The sequence below is a fragment of the Eurytemora carolleeae genome, unplaced genomic scaffold, assembly GCF_000591075.1.
Source record: "Eurytemora carolleeae unplaced genomic scaffold, Eaff_2.0 scaffold1317, whole genome shotgun sequence".
NCBI lineage: Eukaryota > Metazoa > Arthropoda > Copepoda > Calanoida > Temoridae > Eurytemora > Eurytemora carolleeae.
This window is the reverse complement of record NW_019397322.1, coordinates 28668-51286: the sequence shown is the minus strand read 5'-3', so window position 1 is coordinate 51286 and position 22619 is coordinate 28668. Positions and strand designations below refer to the sequence as shown.

The following is a 22619-nucleotide window of genomic DNA, read 5'->3' as shown; positions in this document are numbered from 1 at the left end:
TAAAAATAAGCGCCTTGCAGCGTTAAAATTCTTATATCCATGGCTACAATAAAAAAGCTAGGAAAGTAGGAATGGAAAGAGTAAACAAAGGGCCGAGGTCTGGCAACACTGGAAAGCTGGTCTGGTCTCCTTAATTGGTTTAAAATATTCCTAACTGTGCTAGGTCAAGAAATAATATCGTACATGTATCTAAAAGGTCAAGAAGTCGATAAATAAATCTATGGGAGTAGTTTATTTTTTACCCAAGTAAAGATATAAAATAGTTGATTTTGAAAACTACACAAAGTAAACAGTCGTGTGTAAAATAAGTGGTTGGAATTAATTTAAGATTTTTCTGCTGAAATACTTAATCTACATTTTTAGCCAAGTATTGGAATTAACAACGTAAAGTATCGAGCGTAAAAGCAGTGGGTGGAAATTTTTAGGATCTTTTTGCTAAACTAGTGCGGACAGTTTTAATTTTATCAACAAAGACATCATGACGTTTAAATTTAGTACTTTTGGGCCCCAATATTTAGCAACTAGTTAAACCTTTCGAGAAGAGTGTACATAAAAAAATATATTTGAAAAAGTAGTTGTTTTTATTGAAGTTTTCCAATATCAAGGAGAAAAAACTAAATTTAAATAATTAAAGATAAAAAACATTTTTTGGGGGGTATAATTAAACCCATTTTAAAGCGAAATGTTCTGTTTAAAAAGGGTTAAATGGAACTAAATTAAACTTGATTTTCAACCAAGGTCGGAGGAGGTTTAAACTTCAAGCCCTCAAGCAAAGCATGAGGGAGGGATTTTAAAAGACCAATATGTTTCATTCTTTAGTTCGATACTTGTACCTCTATCCAAATAGTTTTAAAATTGCAGTAGCAAGGCACAAGTCTGTAAAAAGGTAGCAGAAAAATTAAGCTGCAAAAAAAAAACAATTGAAGAAATGGTGTGAAGTGATTTAATTTCACGTAACCCTCCATTATACAAGTGGCTTGCCTTATTAGTCTGATTATATAGGCTAGAGATATCTTTAGTTTTCTAGCGGAAAATTTAGTACCGAAAACTCTGGTATACTAGAGTGATAGTCTAATTGATCCGGAATAATGATAATTGATTGATACTTTAAAGTAGTCTTTGACCTTAGAAAGTGTTAACCTGAATTTAGCAATATTTCTTTAGGAAACAATTATCATAGAATAGCTCTAGTCCTGCCATTTCCAAAATGTGGTCTGCCATTTTTTTGCTCGCATAAATACCAGAGATATAAGAGTAATTTGTTTAAACAATTGTTTCATAAAAATAAATTGTTAAAAGCAGGTTACCAATATTGAATACCACTATTTCAAATGTCAAAGACGAGAATTAAGTATCAATTAATTTACATTATTCAGGCTTATTTAGAAATAGAATATCACTATATGTAGCATGTATTACAGTTGAGTTTCAACAAGAAAAAAAAAGAAAATCTGACTTATATCGGACAGCCCCCAACAAATGTAATGCCCTATTGTTTGAAAAGTGCTTTAGTTTTAAGAAGTTTGTGAACGATTATAAATTCCTTAAACCAAATCTCAATGAAGAATATAACTGTGAATTCTGCAAAATTGTTGGCAGAGCCCTGTTGCTTTGTTTCTTAATTTTATAATGATAATACCCTTATCTTACAGCACACAGCACCTGGGCATAGGTTTGCGTCAGATGTTTCAGTTTTTGCGTCAGCATTGTTTGTTTGTTTGTTTGTTTGTTTGTGTGCAAATGTGTGAACAGTTGTTATAATCTTGCATCGAGATCAAACCTTTCACAGCTCCACATGATGTGGTTGATAGCAATTCTTGCACTTCATCCGATATTAAGAAGATAGGAAAGGATTGCAATGAAGAAAAACAGGAAGCTGGCACAACCAATACTGGAGAAATTATATGAGATACAAGAAACTCAAATATATATTTAAAACTTAAACTATTTGATCTAACAGAAATCAAAGTTTGAAGTCATCCGGTTCCAAATATATAGGGATTAGAAAACAAGAGATTGTTTTAAAAAGCTCAATTTCTTTAAAATATAAAAAGAGGATAATAGAATAGCTGCAATTCACAAAAGGGGGGAAAATATCCTAGGACGGATTGGGGTATATTCTGAAGGTTAGATGTATAGGATAAGGTGTATATATTATGAAATCGATCAAATATTAGGTTCCTGCAGTTATTATTGAATTTATGATTAGCTAGTAATACCAACTACTTATATCTTATACATATTATTACATGGCTTATATATACATCATTTATAAATTCAACATACTCAAATTACTTAGCATTACATAAAGATAACATTTCAATTTCTTGGAAACATTAAATCTTTTTTTAAAAACTATAAGGAAAAAGATAAAGATGACCTAAAATAAAGTCTTACATTTGCTATAAAATCTTCACACAAAAAAAACCCTTAAAAAATCATTAATTGTGGGTAACTCTGTATATTTAGGATAATAGGCCACATACACATTATTTAAGAAAAATAAATCTTTAAAAAACTTACTTGAGATTCAATTGTTTCGCTGGATGAGCGGTAATAAGCATTTCACCCTCTGTATCATCAATGCTAGAAATAGAATGTTTAAAAGCCATTTGAAAACTAAATTTAAAAAAAAAATTCCATTTTACCAACTTTTTGCTACTAATGTAAAAATATGTTGATCTGAGATTGAAACTTGTGTTGATATTGTAAATCTTGAACGCTTAATCTCGATATCCAATGGGGGCACTTTTAAATTTGAGGATAAATGCTCATCTCGGGATACTGAAGAGGAATTTATATAATCCGCTGGTCTGCATATGATGGATATCACTACTTGATTCCGAAATTCACAACTCAAAATTTCTGACTTAATTTTTAAGGAACAAATTTACCCGAATTTTTCAAATATTTTTTGTGAATTTTATTACTTACCATAGAGATTCTAAATCTGACTGCTGTACACAATATGAGGCACTTGTCGTACTAATACTAAATATACTAAATTAATTACATTTTACGACCCAGCTAATTATTTAATTACATAATTAATTAAAGAGACCGAATGAAGTAGAAAGTGAGAAAGGGCATTACTCTGTTTAAATTACCGGCGTGGGAAATAGAAAAGTCAAATTGCATTGTAGGAATCTGGACTGAAAATTTCTCATAGTAATTTTATTTCTTATTTCCCCCCTTTCAAAATATATAAAAACCTGGCCGTTTTAATTTTTAAGTTTTTTGGATACAAAAAGACACAGAGACAAGCAAAGTATATAAATAGATTACATGTTTAAAACTCCGTATGCAGTATGCACTCATATGTGAGAAAAATTTAAAATGCCCCAAATTTTTTCTTAATTTTGCGGATTTCTAAAATGACGCAAACCTGTCGAAATCTGATGTTTCTGCGTACTGCGGCGTGGCCCGGGGCGTATCAGTAGATGGTAGCTCTAGTAGAGGCGTAACCTGCCTGTTCAGCTGGGTGGGCGGGGCAAGGATAGTGGGCGTAACGTGGGATTTATTTTTAAATGATTTTATTCGCTCAACACCCTGTTTAGAGTCCTAAACAACAAGTTTTTATCAACTTCAATTAACAATTTAAAAATTAGAGTTCATTAATCCTTGTATTTAAGTCTAAACATACTTAACTAAAATATTGAATAAACCAAGATAATGTACAATAAAAGTTCTATTTTGTAAAACCAATGAAATGTGAAGGTAAATGTGAGAAAAGAAAAGAAGGCTTCTCGTCTTTATTTATTAAGCTTTTATTTAGAAATTAAACTGCAAGCATTGTTTACAAAAATTTACAAAAATTTAATCCAACTTGTTTGCAATGATATTTCTTAATCATGTTTTTTAGGGAGAGGGGGAAATATTTTTTGAAGGGGGAGGGGGGAAATATATTTTGAAGGGGGAGGGGGGAAATATATTTTGAAGGGGGAGGGGGGAAATATATTTTGAAGGGGGAGGGGGATGTCCGTAACCTTATTTCCAGGCTTGGAACCAGATCGTTGAAATTGGGAGCCGGGAGTTGGATCTCGATCAACCTTAAAAAAAAAACAGATATCCAAGTAAAAAGCAATTTCTTTTTAGGAATTTTTTAAAAGAATAATAAAAAATTAGAGGTATAAGCAACAAAATTAAAACAAAGATATGGAAAAACAATTCAATATTGAAAATACAAGATTTAAGATTGGTGGCGGTTGCCAAGAATTATTGAATGTCTGCAGGTCCATGGATTGTCAGCTTTTTGTTCCATTGTGTGAACCTCAAACTGTCTATCTATTTATTTGGTTGTCTTTCTGTCTATTTATCTATTTATCTATTTGTGTATTCATTTGTCTATTTGTTTGTGCCTAAGTTTTAAAAAAATATTTTTGGACTTTTGTTAATCTGTGTTTTTCTCTGTTAGTGAATATTTATCTGTTTATATGTAAATTTATCTGGTTATATGTAAATTTATCTAGTTGTCTGTATATTTTCTGTTTATCTGTGTATTTTCTGTTTATCTGTGTATTTCTCTGTTTGTCTATTTCTCTGTATAGTGTATATTTATCTGTTTATATGTAAATTTATCTTGTTATCTGTATATTTTCTGTTTATCTGTGTATTTTTGCCGACTTCTATATTGATGTGTGAATGCCTATCTGTCTGCCTGTCTACCAATGACAAGTCCATATATGTGACAGTGCCTAAAGCAGTATCCAAGTGTGCCTGAGTAAGGCTTGAAAACGGCTTGAGGCAAACGCTGGAACCGGAACACACACTTTTCATTCTCAATACATTAAAAATATGATTGGATTGCTTGAAAATGCCATAAACGTGAAGGTAATGCTTGTGAAGGATTCGGTTATCATCAAGATATCGCTAAACTCCTCTCTATGCCTTTAAACTATCTTTCTTTGTCAAACTCAGCCCTTATTAACTCTTATTTATTCTTAATCATAAATACTCTTCTATGTCCTAACCATTAAAACTTTGATAGAACATGAACGATACGAATATACACAACCAGGAAATTATCAATATAAGAAACAATAGTAAGTAATTTCCGTACNCCACCGAAGAAATTATGCACTGAACAGTGAACAGTGTACACTTTCTGCAAACAAAACGCTTGAACCCAGGGTTAATATTTTTGTCACAGCACCATGCAATTAGTGGGTTTATAGACATCACATGTCAATATTTTTATGATTTAGAATGTTTCTTTGTTGCGTATATAACATGCATTCCAATTTGTTTTCTTAGTGTCGTAATTTTTTGTGTTTTGATTTAACAACATATGCTTCTTAACTTACATTAAAAAAAGATTAACTTTGACATGCAGGATACACTCTTTGTTTAACTATGCATTGACTTCGTTGATTTACACTAATTATTTACTATAATAGGATAGATTCCTTTGTTCTTTTCTGATTATAATTATTGACTCCTAAATCCTCCTTTTTTAAAAATCAAAAACTTATTTTTTCTTTCTTTGATTTTTTTAATAAAAAGCTTATTTAGATTCATTCTCTAATTATCCAACCAAGGAGCCTACTTGGGATATCTTTCCTGATTCTTCATCAAAATCTAAATCAGGATAGATTTAATCTCTGATTTCTTAATTTAGAGTTAAATCAGAATAGATTTAATCTCTGATTTCTTAATTTAGAATTAAATTAGAATAGATTTCTTCTCTGCTTTCTTAATTTAGAGTTAAATCGGGATAGATTCCTTCTCTGATTTCTTAATTTAAAGTTAAATAAAATAGATTTACTCTCGGATTTCTTAATTTAGAGTTAAATTAGAATAGATTTACTCACTGATTTCTTAATTTAGATTTAAATCGGGATAGAGTTAAATCGGGATAGAGTTAAATCGGGATAGAGTCCTTCTCTGATTTCTTAATTTAGTGTTAAATCAGAATAGATTTCTTCTCTGCTTTCTTAATTTAGAGTTAAATTAGAATAGATTTCTTCTCTGCTTTCTTAATCTAGAGTTAAATCCGGATAGAGTCCTTCTCTGATTTCTTAATTTAGAGTTAAATCAGAATAGATTCCTTCCCTGATGTAAGAGCTAAATCTGGATAGATATCATCGTGGAACATAAATCTGGATCTCCATCCCTTCATAAATCTCAAGAAAGAAACCATGTGCGCAGACTTTTTCACGTTCTCGACGGTTTTTTATCGGCGCGCATTGCCAGCATTTTATTAATCAACGGTCCAGGTCCTGTTTTTGCCAGATCTTCATGTTTTACGGATTATTTATCAATTTGTTTCGCCATTGTCCTAGAGTTTTTCTACACAGGTTTCCTGGCATATAATCTACAGACAGGGAGTCTCAGGAAATATGATTTTCCTGGCATATAATCTAGACAGAGGGTCTCAGGACATATATTACTTTCCTGGTATATAATATACAGACAGGGAGTCTCAGGACATATATTACTTTCCTGGTATATAATATACAGACAGGGGGTCTCAGGACATATATTACTTTCCTAGTATATAATATAGACAGGGGGTCTCAGGAAATATATCGTTTTCCTGGTATATAATCTACAGACAGGGGGTCTCAGGAAATATGATTTTCCAAGCTCATAATCTACAGATAGGGGGTATCAGGACATACATTACTTTCCTGGCATACAATCTACGGACAGAGGGTCTCAAGAAATATATATTTTTCCTGGTATATAATCTAAAGATAGGGGGTCACAGGAAATATATTATTTTCTGGTATATAATCTACAGACTTAGAAAATATTATTTTCCTGGTAAAAAATTTTAAGAAACTATGAATTTCCTGGCAAAAATCTACTAACAGGGTGTCAGGAAAATATGATTTTCCTGGTATGTAACCATATCATATGGTGACCCAAAAAATATGGTTTTCCTTACATATAGTCTAATGATAATGTGACCCTGGAAATATGGGTTTCCTTAAATATAGTCTAATGATAGTGTGACCCAGTAAATAGATAAGGGCATCCCAACAAACGCAAGAAAACTTGGTAAAAAAAATAGAAATCTGTTAATTATCTCAAATTATAACTTTTCAAATCACCAAGTTTTAATTTTATTTATATCCTTTTGTGTATTTTAAAATCTGTATCTACATATATATAATACATATATACTTGTATCTACCTAACCATGTTGATGGCCTACGCCTACAACCGTCTAACATAAAAGGAATGCAATTTATATTTATAGATAAATATCAGATTAAACTTATAAGTAAAGATAGATATAAAAATATATCTAGATTTATCTACCACCCAATACATGCCACACATAGACCTGAATTTTATTCTTCCTCTGTTTAGAATTAAATCATTTGATGAGAGGGGAGGGGGGAGTTAAAGGTAGTATTTTGTAAAGTCGGGTTACGATGGCGTTTTTGTTTCGTTAAAGGCACTAGAATTTGTTTTAAAAAACTGTTGAGCATAAGCGTGAATATTACTTATACTTCTGAAAATAAAAACTATTCAACCCTTTTATATGAGAACACTACATACAATTAAAAACATTTAAAGCCTGAAATAAAATTAGCCTACAATAAACACAATTTAAGCCTTTAATTAGAGAACACTTCATACAATAAAATAACAGTTGAAATTTGTATTAAATTAACCCTACAATAAACCCAATTTAATCCTACAATAAAAGAGTAGTACAGTAAAACACATGATCTCACAATAAGCAGACCCTACAAAAAATTTAAGCCCCACAGAAGAGAGCCAAATAGAATAAAAAACAGCAAATAAAGTTACACCTTCAAACGAAAGAACATGAGTCTAACAATCTTCCTTCATTGTGTGCATAATAATAACAATACAGGGGTTTCCACAAAGAATGATACTTCTGTATAATTCTTAAATTCTTGGTTCCCTCCAACTTTAATCTTGTTTCTTTCTTTGCTTAATTATTCAGTGAATTATTTTATGACGTTATTCTAATCAAAAGACCAAGAGTTCAACCTTCCGCTCGTACTAATATAAGACTTGAAGGTCGTCCTTCTAGTCTCATCCTTTATGGATACCCTGTATAATCCTGACTGAAAAGGTCGGTTTACAAAAACCAACTCTAAGAAGTCAATCCCCGAAGTTAAAGTAGATTTTATTATTGTATGTTTGACAATAGTTTAAATACTTCGTGTTTTGCAGATTCGATCCTCAAGCTTTTTCTAGGGCAGGGTTACAGGAAACCAATAAAAAATATTCAAAATAAAAAAATTTCATTTTCAAACCTATTCAATTCGTTTTTTTTTGCAGAAAGAAATTATTTTAATTTTTTATCCAGCTAACAATTTTTTACGCACAGAGGATACGCCCCTACTTGTATCCATACTAGCTGACGCAATGAATTTCTTGATTACGCGCAATAAAACATTAAGTGGAAGGCTGCAAAAGGAACTGTTTAATTTTAAAAATCACGCAAAAATGAGGCAAACATTCTCCATTGTAAACTGTGTTTCCGACAAATGGAAAGGTAAGATTGATTGATAAATGAAAGAGAAGAAAATCTCGTGATAAAACAGACAAACAGAAAGAAACCACAGACAAATAAAAAATACCACAGAAAAAAAAGATACCACAGACATACAGAAAGAAACCACAGACATAAAGAAAAAACCCACAGACAATCAGAAAGAACCCACTGACAACAGAAAGTAACCACATACAAACAGAAGGCTATCACAGACAAATAGAAAGATATCACAGATAAACAGAAAGAACCCACAATCAAACAGAAAGAACCACAGAGAAAAAGAAAAGAAACAAAGATAAATAGAAAGAACCCATAGACAAACAGAAGGCAACCACAGACAGATGAAGAAAAACCCCACAGACAAACAGAAAAAAAAGAGACAAATAGAAGGAAGATTAATAGAAAGATACAACAGAAAAAAAGACACCACAGACATACAAATCCCACAGACAAACAGAAAGAAACCAGGCACAAGAAAAAGATCTTACAAACACATGACAGTAAAGAACAGGAAGAAAAAAACACAAATTTGAAAAAGACAAAAAGACATCAAGGTTAAAAGATTTAAAACTATTTCCAGACATGAACAAGCATTTGAGAAACGTAAAAGTCAAATTCTTCGCATAAACCTCCCTCCCTCCCCATTACACAGGCTGGGCTGAAATCAGTCAATTTAAGATGCAAAAAAACACTCAACACATAACAAGGTCTTTAAACATTGTCCAAATATGGTCATTTATTCTTTGATCTTCCCTAGTGCCCCCTCTCTGCCTCTTTAAACCATTTCCTGTTTAATCCTCCCCCTCCTTCCCATCATTATCACTCTCTCAATTATAATCTTTGAGTCCAGTTTTAGATTAAAACCTACTGAGTCTACACACGGTTAAAATATTTGCTACATTAAAGAGTTAAATGGATGATGGGCTACATCATGAATACTTATCAAGGTTGGAGGAATGAAAGGATAGATAGATAGACGAATAAAAAAGATTGATAGATACAGACGAATAAGACAAATGAGAGCTGAAAACTTAAGAATGGTGGATATCGAGATCAATGCTTGATCTCCTCTTTTTCTTAATCTCCAGATTAAATAATGCTTGTTATTAATCTCCAAATTAATTAACCGATCGGGATTAAGGATATCCCATTTAGAAGTTTCCAGCTCAGTACATATAATTATAGGAAAGATAAACAAATAAATAGATAGATAGATAGAGTAGAGACAGATAGGACAAACAGATATACAATAAATTACTCGTAAAGGAAAGACACATAGATAGATGGATAAATATATTTAGGTAGATAGATACGGATAAGTCAGGTAACTAAAGGAAAGATAGACATGATAGATAGATATAAGGATATATATGAGGATGGAAAGACTGACAGATTGATAGATATATAGATAAGTAAAGTAGATAGATAAATAAATAAATTGGTAAACAGATATAGAGATAAGTAAAGTAGGTAGATCTAGCTGAATTTAGATAGATTATTAGATAAACCTGAAATAGAGTTAACAGACCTGAGAATATATTTTTAAATATTACATTTAACCAACATCGTGGGGGGTAGGTAGGTAGATATATAGATAGAAAGATACGAGGATACATAGTTATATCAGATTTGACTAGCTATATACAAGAAGCTAAAATATTCTAAATATATATTAGATAAATTAACATATATTTGTGTGAGGTCTAAATTGAAGAAAAGATACATCAAAATAATCTATTTTTGAATTAAGAAAGAGCAAGCTTATATTTTTTTATAAAAGATTTGCTTTTTATTTAAGTATGATGAATTCACAATGAATAATTACTTTTTAAATATGCGTATACAATCTATGTCTTTTATTTCAGAACAGTCTATTATTATATCTTTAATTTTCAAATTATTCTAATTATTGCATGCAGTTGCAGAGTCACATTTTTAACGACAAGGACGCCATTTTCTAAAGAAACCGCAAGGAATTCTATGATTTGTTATATTGCATGTGAGAGCCAAGGAAGAATTTCTTTTTTAATCTCCACTGAACAAACTATTAAAAGTAATTTAAAATATCAATTTTACCCAAAACAATTTAATTTAAGGTATCATTAGTAACATTGTGATCAAGAATACTATTTTTTAACATGATATCTATAAATTTTGTTCTTCTTCCCCCCTTTTTAAGCGTAATACCTCCTTTAATAAACTTTGATCGGTATAAAGTTGCAAAACGAGAGATAAAATTGCAAGTATTGTATTTCAAATAGAACTACTGCAATTACAGTATTGCAATGCAAAACGGCTATAAGAAGGATCGGACCGTGCTGATTTTGCAAAAACTTGACAAAGAGAATATTATTTAGCAAACTATAGGATCACAATACGAGGTCTTACTTCCTCTGATACCCAATCAATATTTGTACTTTGAAACATGCCCTGTACTTAACGGGGCGGTTGACCATATTGTATATACATAAATATAAAATGTGTTGAGAATTCAAAATTGAAAATTAACTTGAAATTACGTTTACAGTCCCTTTAACATTTATTCATTTATTCATTTATTCATATTTCAACATGTATGAATTCTATTTTTTGCGTCATTAGATCTATGTGTTCGCTCCGAATAAGCTTAAAAATATCATAGATATTTATTTTGGGATTATAAATAAATATTTATTATAAATAAATGACATATCAAGTTAATTCAGTTCTTTAAATCATACAAAAGGATCTTAAATCTTGAAACATTTGATACAATTTTAAGTGGAACCAACCATATTTAAACCGCGGCTTAAATTCTTTAAATTCGGAAACAGGTATTTTTGTGACAAACTTAGAGAATTTTGCAGAGATCGAATTCCTTTTAGGGGGGGATTATGGTTGGATTGATAGAGGTTATCTTTTTAAAGAAGTCTTTAAGGATGGAGAACAAAATCTATTTGGGTAAGAAGGAATTTTAGTTTAATCATGGAAGAGGGTTATCAACAAAGGACGAGACAAATAGTTTATACTTTGATTAAGGATTCTCTGCATTAAACTTGTTTCTTTCTTTGCTAAATCATTAAATAAGCCAATAAAAGACGATTTTCAAGGTCGTGTGTACAGCCTTATTCTTTGTGGGTATCCTTGTATTATTATGAGGCTGTATAAGTATTTTAGCACAAGGACACATGATGAAAAACAGCATTGGTATCTCTGATGGATGGATTCAGTTGGTATGCAATCATCAAATTAGATAACAACTTATATCAGGACCAGATAGAAAGATAGATTGATTGATAGATAGATAGATAGAAAATACAGAGCAAAAACAGACAAGACAGACTAGGAAAGACAAGGATAGACTGGATAAACAAGAACAGTCATGGACAGACGAGGACAGCCATAGACAGACAAAGACATAAGTTGTTATACAATTACAGCCATGGACGTATAAAGACAGACAAGGACAGACAAGGACAGGCAAGGACGGACAAGAAAATACAAGGACAGACAAGAATAGACAAAGACAGACAAGGATATACAAGGACAGACAAAAACAGCCAAGGCCAGACAAGGACAGACACGAATAGAACAGAATAGACAAGACAGGCAAGGATAGACAATAATAGACTAGGAAGGACAAGGATAGACAAGGACGGAAAAAATAGACAAGAATAGACGAAAATAAACAAGAATAGACAAGAATATATTATAATAGACAAGAATAGACAATAATAGACAAGGACAGACAAGAATACACAAGGACAGACAAAACACAAGAAATAAACCAGACGATTATCCGACATGAAAACATGTAAACAACGCTGAGAATTCGAAAAACTTGACCATTTTTAGGTATCTAAACTTCGTGGTATTCTTACAGGTTGTTCAAAAATCATTAACCCCACTCTATTATTTTTGAAAAAAAAGTTTATTAGCCCTTACCGAAAACTTTGAAGTATAGAAAATACCAATTAAATTTTTTTTTGGCAAATCAAATTTTTTTTGGACACACAGGACGAAGGTCAAAATTTATTAAAGTTTAATTCTAGTGTTTCGTGCCCTACACGCTACAGATTATAACAAATTTATGTTTCTTGCAGAAAAATGCGTAAAACCATCGCCTGGTCCAAATATTTTTGCGTAAAACTTGGCTATTGCAGAAAGAGATGAGGAGGGGGAGGGGGCCGGGGGGGTTTAATGATAACGTATTAGTTATTAGCGAGACGCAAATTCTAGCTAACTGGACAAATTTGTAAATCTTTCACTTAAAATATCAAACCATGATAATTCAAAGTTTTATGGAGACAACATTTGTTATTCTTTAAGAGTTGTGCATAACATTGCCACCCCCCCCCCCCCCATCTCTTTCATAGAAAACGTACTTTAGACTCAATAGTGTAATTCTTATTTTTGTATAAATCTATGATGCTTCGCACCATAATATCTTAGAAACATAATTATATCTCCTTAACTTAAATCAAATTATTATTTGATTATCGCCGATTAGGAAAGTACAAATAGTTAAAACGGTTTTAGCTGATTTTATTTTTTTTCTTTTAGAATACACAGGGGCGGTCCAACTCTTTGAAAAGGGGGGGGGTCAAACTTCCGATAAAACTGTGATTCAGTGGGACCAGGGGCGTATTCAGGGGGGGCTATGGGACTAAGCCCCTCCCTGGACCAGTGAAATCTATCGATTTCAGGGGGTTTTCAGGCCCCAACGGGTGCTGAGCCCCCCCCCCCCTGGAAAGATAAAAAAATTAATCCCCCACCCCTGGACAAATTCCTGAATACGCCCCTGAGTGGGACTATAGCACTTAGCAAAACTTGTGAGCAAGGAGGGGGTGCAAATTTTTGTTAAAGGAATTAGCATTACAAGTGAGTATTATAATGCTCAAAATAGAAAATTATTGATTTAGAACTTTAATCAAAAATTTTTCACTCAGCCATCTCAGGCAAGAAAAATAAAGATTATAGAAGGATAGGATAGCAAGGTAATAAGTTTGAGGAAAGCTCAGCTTAGAAAAAAAAAACTTTTATATCAAATACTATGGATGATGGTTTCGTTTTATGTGACTAAAAACTAAAATGTACCTTAATGTTAAATCAAAATAAACTTAATTCTTAAGATAGGAAAGAATCATATTCTATTACTTACAGGGAGGGGTTGTTTAAACTTTAAATCTATCGGATTGAAAAGTAAAATCATTATGATTTATCAAGAATTACAAAATGATTGCAATCCTCTGAAGGAACACACACCGGCTCGACACCATAAGAGGGTGGGGGGGGGGGGGGAATAATTGAGTGAGAGCGCACCAATATTTTTTATTTCCTCCCCGGCAAAAAAGAGATTGTGGTCATGTTTATGTCCAAAACATGACAAGCTGGGGGTGAGAGAGGGGGGAAATGTACTACCTAATTTTAGACTTTTATATATTTTATAAACATCTTGCTTCAGAGGAAAATTTTTTTTTCTTTTCTGCAGACAGAACACAAAAATAATATTTAAACATTTTAAAAATTTAAAAATCCTTTCTTCCCCAGAGAATAGGCTGATTTGACAAAAAATTAGTTTAGTATCTGCTGGAAAACAAGTTACAGTAAACTCCAGAAAAAGGGGGGTCAAAAGATACTCTTGACCGCCCCCCCTGGATCTGCGGAGTGTTTTTGTATTTCAGGGATAATTTACAAGTCTTACAATCCCCCCCAGCCCTCAGAAAACAATCCGCATATCACAATTAACCCCTCAGATTATTAAACCCATGATTGCTCAGATTTCATCAAATCTATTCTCTTAAAACTTTAAAACTTATGAATGAGAAGATCTAATTCTAATCGGTTCAAATCAGCCCTAATTGTAAGAGCTTGGATAATAATTAAAACTTTTTTAACCGAGTCAAATCAGTCTTTGGACTTCTAAATTTAATTAATCTAATCCCTGTATGTCTTGTGTAAATTATCAATAATTTCCAAGAAGTTTCGACACCACGTGAATGACAAGCGTTGAAAAACCTGCTTAACCACATACTTATGGAAATAAAGACCGAATTTAAAGAATTTGAGCCGCGGTTTAAATCCGCCAAAACACGGTTTAAATTAAGCGCCGACTTAAATCTTGAAACATTTGATACAATTTTAAGTGGAACCAACCATATTTAAACCGCGGCTTAAATTCTTTAAATTCGGAAACAGGTATTTTTGTGACAAACTTAGAGAATTTTGCAGAGATCGAATTCCTTTTAGGACATTTCAAACAATAAGATTGGTAAAACTTACAAGAAGGTAGGGTAATGGAAATTCATTATCCTAAGACTACATACAGAAATAATAACATTGTTTAGACTCTTTAGACTAAAGCAAATCAAAAAGATTAGTGGGGTGGGGGGGGGGGGGAAGAAAAAAGGACGTTTTGAAAAATATTGATTAATTTTCTTCTAAATACAGACACATCCCTTGGTGGAAGATAAAGTCCTGAGAACCTATCATTAATATTAGTAAACTTTGTATTATGTATACGCTGGATTATCATTAATAATGGTAAACTTCGAAATATAGATAATTCACGTAGCAGGCGGACTTCCGGGTTAATTTCGGAACACCACAGAGCTCAAGTTCTCATATGCAGTAAATTCTGCACGATTTCAGAATTTTAAGACGTTTTCGAGGACTTGGTAATAAGCTCAGCATTTTTAGGGTCTTAAAGGGGAATTAACCGAACATTTAAATTCTAGATGTTCTTGAAGTAGCGTATTAAATTTTACAAGAGAAAAATATGAGTTATTAACGTTGGCATTACAAATAAGTAATTATTCCATTTTTGTTGACAAAACTTCATGAGAAAGATTCTGAAGGTAGGATGGGGGGTAACTTCTAGTAAGAATATACTCTCAAGACTCTATTCACCCACGCCAATTAAACTAAGTAACAAATTGGTTAAAAGTTGCAACTTTTACAAATAAGATGCACTTGGTCCATATCAAGTTTTTTTCGAGTTAAATTTTGCAAAATATTCGTGAAATAATGCAAGGGCAGCGAGGAACTGACAGTAGGTGAAGGCATGTAGAAGTAGAGTATGAAGAAGCAAAAAAAGGGTTAAAGAAAAAATAAAGAATAGTTCCAGGAAGAGAAAAATAGGGGGTGTGGAGATTAAAAATTAAAATTTTTTTTTCAAATTTTCTACAAATAAATTGAAAAATGGGGGGGGGGGGGTTTAAGATCGTGATACGAACTTTGTATCTTCTCATTTTACAAAAAAAGAAATCGCCTTAAAATTTCCAATATTCAATAAAGTTTTCAAGAAATCAATATGTTTAAATATATAGAATATAGATATTTATGTGCTAATTTTATTGCATGCTTTAAATAACATTTTTTCTTGTTCTAGAAAATAGTAAAAAGTGTATTTTAATTAAATACATCCACCAAGTGTTAGAAGAATCCATTAACAGATTAAGATCTGTAAATTTGCAAACTAATATATTTGGCCGAGTTTTCAGAATGGCAAAAATGTGCAAAACCGATGTATTTTGTTTACAAACTATAATCTACAGAACATGATAAGTTTGCAAATGGTTGAACGCTTATTTAAAAGGTGAAGCAAAACATTTAAAATTTTATATTTTTCATGGAAAATTTTTATTTTAACATGTTTCCACAATATGTTTTAATTCTTCATGACATGTTTTAGTTTTTTTACACATATAAAATGTGCATACTGTTAACATGACCAATCTGTAGTGTTTGATCGAAGTTAAAACTTTTATATGAAATAGCGCTAATCTACCACGCGCTCGATCTCAAAAAATACTTCTGCAACCTTAAAATTTGAGGACAGTCCTATTAATCCTTCAATTTTAAATATCCCTGCCATGTGGTGTTAGGCGCTTTTACATTTTCCCAAGGGTGACTTCCCAAGTATCAATTTCCCAAGTGGCAACTTCCCAAATGTGCAATTTCCCAACGGCAGTTTCCCAAAGGTTAGGTTAGGCCTTCTAAGGCGCCGCAGGCTGCAATGGGGATCGAGAGCTGCGGCTAGGATAAGCAAGAGGCCGAGCGCCACGGCTAGAACAGGCCATGGAGGGCCGAGCTCTGCGGCTAAGGACAGACTTGAGAAGTTTCTGCTTGGGAAATTGCACATTTGGGAAGTTGCCACTTGGAAAAATACCCTTGGGAAGTTGCCGCTTGAGAAAATGCCTTTGGGAAAGTAGCCATGTGTTCGGGATTAGCAATACAAAAATTTTGATCTTTCTGTACATTAAACGCTTGTGAAATGTTTAAAACGGTTGTTTGAACTAATTTTCAATTTTCTGAACCAAGGTAAACAACTTAACCCCTCAGTAGGGAGCCTTCGACCCCGAAAAAAAAATCGATCAAAATTTCTAGTTTTTTACAGATAAAAGTTTGTGAGAAAACACGTTTAGGTTTTTATTGAAACTTCAAATACCTAGTGCCTACATATATATATATATAAATACAAGGCCTGCGTATCAATCGACAAAATTAGTAATATCCATCATGTAGCGTAATTATCTAGTCCGATCTTAATTATACTCTAGGTGTGTCCAGAAATTAGAAAACCAGGTAGTTTTGACAATTTTGAATAATATCCTTTAAATAAAAAGATAAATATTTAAGACAGATTTTATTTAGTCTCAAATTTTGTTTTCTATCTTGAAATTTTTGGTACAGAAGCTGTGCATAAGAAGGCAATGGGAGTTAATAACTTCACAAAAAATAATTCATTGAACTACAGGGTGTCTAAATAAGGGCTAATTGACAATTTTGATGGTTTTTATTAAATAAGATTTTTTTCTTTTATATAATTATACTTGGCAATAAAAATGCTCAAAGTCATAAACTTTTAAATTGCTCCTATTTCAAATCATATTAAATTGCATCCTTCTTTAGACTAATTCTACGCTAGCCACTTGAAACCCGGGTTCACAATACTATCAATTAGAATCCAACTTAAAATACATGTTCTGAATGATACATAAATAATTCAGACAAAGATTTATTCTCGTTCAATTTGCGTTTTTGCGTGCTTGGACCGTAATGCGTAATGTTTATTTATTCTAAATTATTGCGTATTAAAGCGTAAACATTCCAGCCGGTAGGCACAAGCAACATTTAGCTGTTTTTTTTACCATCTTTCAGATTCCTAACCTTGAAGAGGTTTTAAAGTTTTTAACAAAGTATCTTGTCATTGTTGATTGGGAATATAGTGAGGAATTCAACAACCAGTTTTGCAAATGGAAAAAAAATATCATGTACAGTAAGAACCACAAAACTGTAGTCGTCTATATTTTTCCATTATAAAAAGGGACTGTAAGCGTAATTTCATGTGACCTTCATGCAAAGATTGGCAATGCCCGATTTACAAGTGCCCTCTCAAAACCTTAATCTGATAAAAATTCGCTGAGAAACCGGAAGTGAAAATAAACATTTTAGAGAAAATAAAACATGGATATCTGTTACATTCTTGATCAGGCAAAGCTGGGTACCGTTGTAAATCAGGCGTTCTTTGCCTCAAAGGTCACTTGAAACTACAATTATTCCCTTTAGGAAATGTCGCTTCACTAATTTTCAATTAATGCAACTGAAGAAATAGCAAGTGGTAGTTTCTGCATATCTTTATTACAATATCGCAAAAAAAATGTTTAAGAAAAATATCTAAGGAAGCTAGAGAATTAATTAAACTTAAAAATTTACTTTAGTCCCTTTTTAATTTGATGTGAGAACTCCCCAATTTATGCTGAACCAACTTCCGTTTTGTTTATTAAAATCTAGATAATCTGCCCCAAGCTATTCCTTATCCGAAGCTATTTACCNAAACAGGGGCTACAGGGGGAGTTTACGGAAATATGAAACAGGGGCTACAGGGGGAGTTTACGGAAATATCAATAGAAACATAAGGGAAGGGAATGATTGAAAGAAGGGGAGAGTAGGGAAGAATGGGACTTCACGAGACGACAGTTGGGAATTAATTGGCCTATTTCTAACATCCTTGGTTCCTTGCAACAGTAAACATGTTTATTTGATTAGCAAAATCGTTAAGTAAACTATTCATAAGCCATATTTAAGGCAGTATTCGCCATCTAGAGCTTTTTATTTATAGAGCTAATAAAGGTGTCTCACCCTTTATGGGTAACCCTGTAAAGTGAAGAGTTAGGAAGTAGGGTTTAATTATCACTTATCATTGACAAAGTATGACGATCGATCGATGGGAGGAAGGAGGGGCTAAGAAGTCCTCCTCTGTATCGGAAGACGGATGCTGGTGGGGATGGTTCGCGAGGCTACCTGTATATCAGAAAGTTACAAGATTTTTAACCTCGACCAACAAGATAAGTTCAAATATTTAAAACAAATATTAAGTTTCAAATAGCGGCCGTTTTTACCTTTCATTAAGGTCACTAAGGTCACTACAAGTTTTTGGAAAGACTAGGCTCCTCTATTTTAACTTTTAATTGTGGCTCTGTCTGTAAGCATCTTCTCTTTGTACAGTGTAAAACAATAACAAAAAAAGTTTTTGTAATCTACATCATCCATAAGCCTTTCCTGCGAGGTTCCACACAAAATTGGGGCCTGATAGGCCTTCAGCCGTTTTGACATTTAAACAGACAGACAGACAAGCGAAGTTTATATAGAGATGCCGGAGGATTGGAAATCCGTAAAAAACTCTATAAGAGATGTTGAGGGATTTACCTAGATTAACTGCTAGAGATTCCAATTCTTCTTCACTAAACTCATCCGGACCATCAACACTCTCTTCCGGATCCTAAACAGAAAACAAACAAATTTATTTACGATTTTTCTAAAATTCTTGCCAAAAATTTAGAATCTTCTTCTTTGTTGTGAGAGCCAGTGGGACGTCATTATTTGATATTTTTGAACAATAAATAATAAATATATATGTATGTGGGCATTAGCTAACGAGGAAAAAATATCAAATAGATTTATCAAAATTAATATGAGGAAAAAATCGAAACAAAAATTATTAAAGATACAAATTGTAGAACCTTTTCCCTAGAAAATTCAAATTTTTTTAGTTTTTAAGTCTTGAATCTTAAATTCAGTAACATTCGACGACTATAAATCCCAGAAATACCATCCACAACGTCCTCTATGAATTTTTTAAAAACCTATTCTTGCAATTCCTAAATGTAAGGTCAAGTTCATGTTTATATCATTATGATAGCAAGTACCATGTTCATCCTTTACATGATCATAAAGTTGATTACCACTATCTAATGTCCACTGTCCACCAGGGGTGTACTAATTCAAAAATTACAAACTTACAAGGGAAAAAATGAAAATCAATTTTTTTTACTTATTTGATACTTTTTACCATCTTGCTTAACATCTAGCAGAAAAAAATTATTTTGAAAAGGACAGGTGTTTTTAGAAAATAGATATCCCTGATATCCAACTCCGTAGATGATACTATCCGATTAAGAAATGAGAAGTGACTTAACATTGATATAAATTGATAGATTTACATACGGCCCGACCTCTGCATGGCCCGACCTCTGCAGGGACCGACCTCTGCACGGCCCAACCTCTGCATGGCCTATACTAGAAATTGGGACTATATTTCTCTTCAATTAGCTGGCACAATTAATCAACATTCGCGGTTGCAAAAAAGACCGCACTTATAGGCGGGATGCAGAATATAGTTATAATAAGGACGCACATTGCAGATGCACTATCGATAAAGAACGCATATAGATAGAGGCATAACAGTGAACATGCAGATAAATATATCAGGATATTAATAGCCATGTTTTATGGTATAAAGAAGACAGGGAGGGCGGAATAAAACCAAAAAAATGTCAGCCCCCTCAAGTATTTTAGGGGGTCAGGGGGGGTGACTGGTTTTTGTCACAATACTTCTATTAAAATGCATTTGTCTTGTCTTTCATTGTGAAAATGGACAAAATGAATATATTCTGATGATCTAATCATTTACAAACATTGTATCTATAGTATTAGTACGTTGCATTGAGTTTTAATAATTTCCATTTTTGATTACTTTTCCCGTTCATATTTATCCTTGAATGGATCCTGTAAATCCGCAATATATTCAGAATGTCGTCTTTATCAACGCAAACTATTTCGGGGGAAAACACACACTTTATAGCTTTATTACACAAAATTACACCGGATTCAAGTAAATCTATACATATGAATAGATTCCAACAACCATCAAAGATGCAGGGGCGCCAAGAGCCCGCCCAAGTATTGGAATGGACTTTCAGAACGTCAACACAAGATTTCGATGACTTTGCGACTTCTCTCCAGAAAAAAATTCTAAAGCGACCCAGCCTTATTTGACTCGAATAAGAGCTAGGTTTATGGTGTGAACTCAATATTGCAATATTTATTTCTTCAATAGTAAATAAAATAAAAATCTGGGCGCAGGATAAAAATAAAAAATGAATTAGTTTGTACAAAATATGAACATGATCAGTGATGAGTAAATAGATAGATGGGTGGAGGGCTAGAAGGATTGATGATTGATCGATTGATATGATGTATATAAAGCTACTATACAATACCCTGGAGAAACAACGTGATATCTTGTCACGCGAACTCAGGTTCATCATAATTCATTCATTCATTTATAAATTTATTGGTCCATCCATATATCCACCCATCCTACCATCTTTCCATCCACCTATCCACTTTTCATTTATCCTTTCACTTATCTTTTCATTTATCCTTTCATTTATCCTTTCATTTATCCTTTCATTTATTCTATCATTTATCCCTTCATTTATCCTTTCATTTAACATTTCATTCATTCTTTCGTTTATCCTTTCACTTATCCTTTCACTTATCTTTTCATTTATCCTTTCATTTATCCTTTCATTCATCCTTTCATTTATCCTTTCATTTATCCTTTCATTTATTCTATCATTTATCCTATCATTTATCCTTTCATTTATCCTTTTATTTAACATTTCATTCATTCTTTCATTTATCCTTTCACTTATCCTTTCATTTATCCTTTCATTTATCCTTTCATTTATCCTTTCATTTATCCTTTCATGTATCCTTTCATTTATTCTTTTCAATCCTTTCATTTTATTCATTGTTTCATTTATCCTTTCATTCATCCTTTCATTCATCCTTTCTTTTATCCTTTCATCCTTCTATCCTTTCATTCTTTCATACTTCCATCCTTTCATTCATCCTTTCATTCATTCTTTCATTCATCCTAGATAAAATGTTGAAGTTTGTCCATCTATGCATCTGCTTGAATCCAGATGAAATAGATAAGGCCTAGAATAGTGCTTGGGTGGGACTGTTTCAGGTTTAAATAGACCTCATTACAGGCAGACAATTGACCTATGAGATCGACCTTACAAGGCTAAATTAGGTGGATACTGTAGAAAGAAGGGGTGGTGTTTTATATTCATTCAGATTAAACAGGTTTCCAAACATTTTCCTTAATGTTTATTGACATTTCAACAAAAAGACATTTGTTCCATGGTTTAAGTCTGAGAAATCAACTGTTTACAATAAGTCTATATTGAGACAAAAAGACCGGTAATTTTCAACAAAAAAATGAATTTCCAAGGGTCCATCACAAAGGTGACTTTTTCCAAAAACAGTCGTAAATTAAATAAAATATTTATCATGAAAACTAAATGAGGGCAAAACATAAATTATTATTACTTGAAGAGGAAACATTTCGATTTAAGACAAGTTGAATTCAATCTTCTGAATATTGGGCGCGGTGTCGAGCGCGCATTGAAAAGAATTAGCTCGTGCTTCTGAAAATATTTCATGAGAAACCCTTTGTATATATTCATACAGCACAAAGAACAAAATATTGAGACGAATTGAAAGCAAATTGCAGATACAGGTTCCTACAATAAATTTTGATTTAAAACCCTTTTAAAGAAATTTTAGATCCATGACATTTTCATAATGAAATTTCAATATTAAAAAATAAAAAAAATAAAATTATGAAAATAATGATAAATAAATAAGTTCACTATTTCTATAATAATAAATATATGCAGTATGCCCCTGTTATGTGCATAGAGGAACTGTATACCAAATATAGATATTTGTCTTTATCTTAAGTCATAATCTAACACACGACAAATCTTTGCACAATGGTGGATGTTGCATGCAGGGGGGG

The 22619-nt window shown here is 32.4% G+C and overlaps 1 protein-coding gene across 1 annotated transcript in view; it reads right to left on the bottom strand.

Moving 5' to 3' along the window:
* The window catches only part of LOC111713501 (uncharacterized), a gene marked incomplete at both ends in the record, with an annotated part of 87888 nt that overhangs the window by 40935 nt on the left and 24334 nt on the right, over positions 1–22619 (bottom strand). The window contains 6 exon segments of the mRNA XM_023488369.1: positions 2524–2586; positions 2935–2991; positions 3386–3561; positions 3987–4054; positions 18707–18766; positions 19172–19244. Of these exon segments, the coding sequence (XP_023344137.1) occupies positions 2524–2586; positions 2935–2991; positions 3386–3561; positions 3987–4054; positions 18707–18766; positions 19172–19244 (497 nt within the window).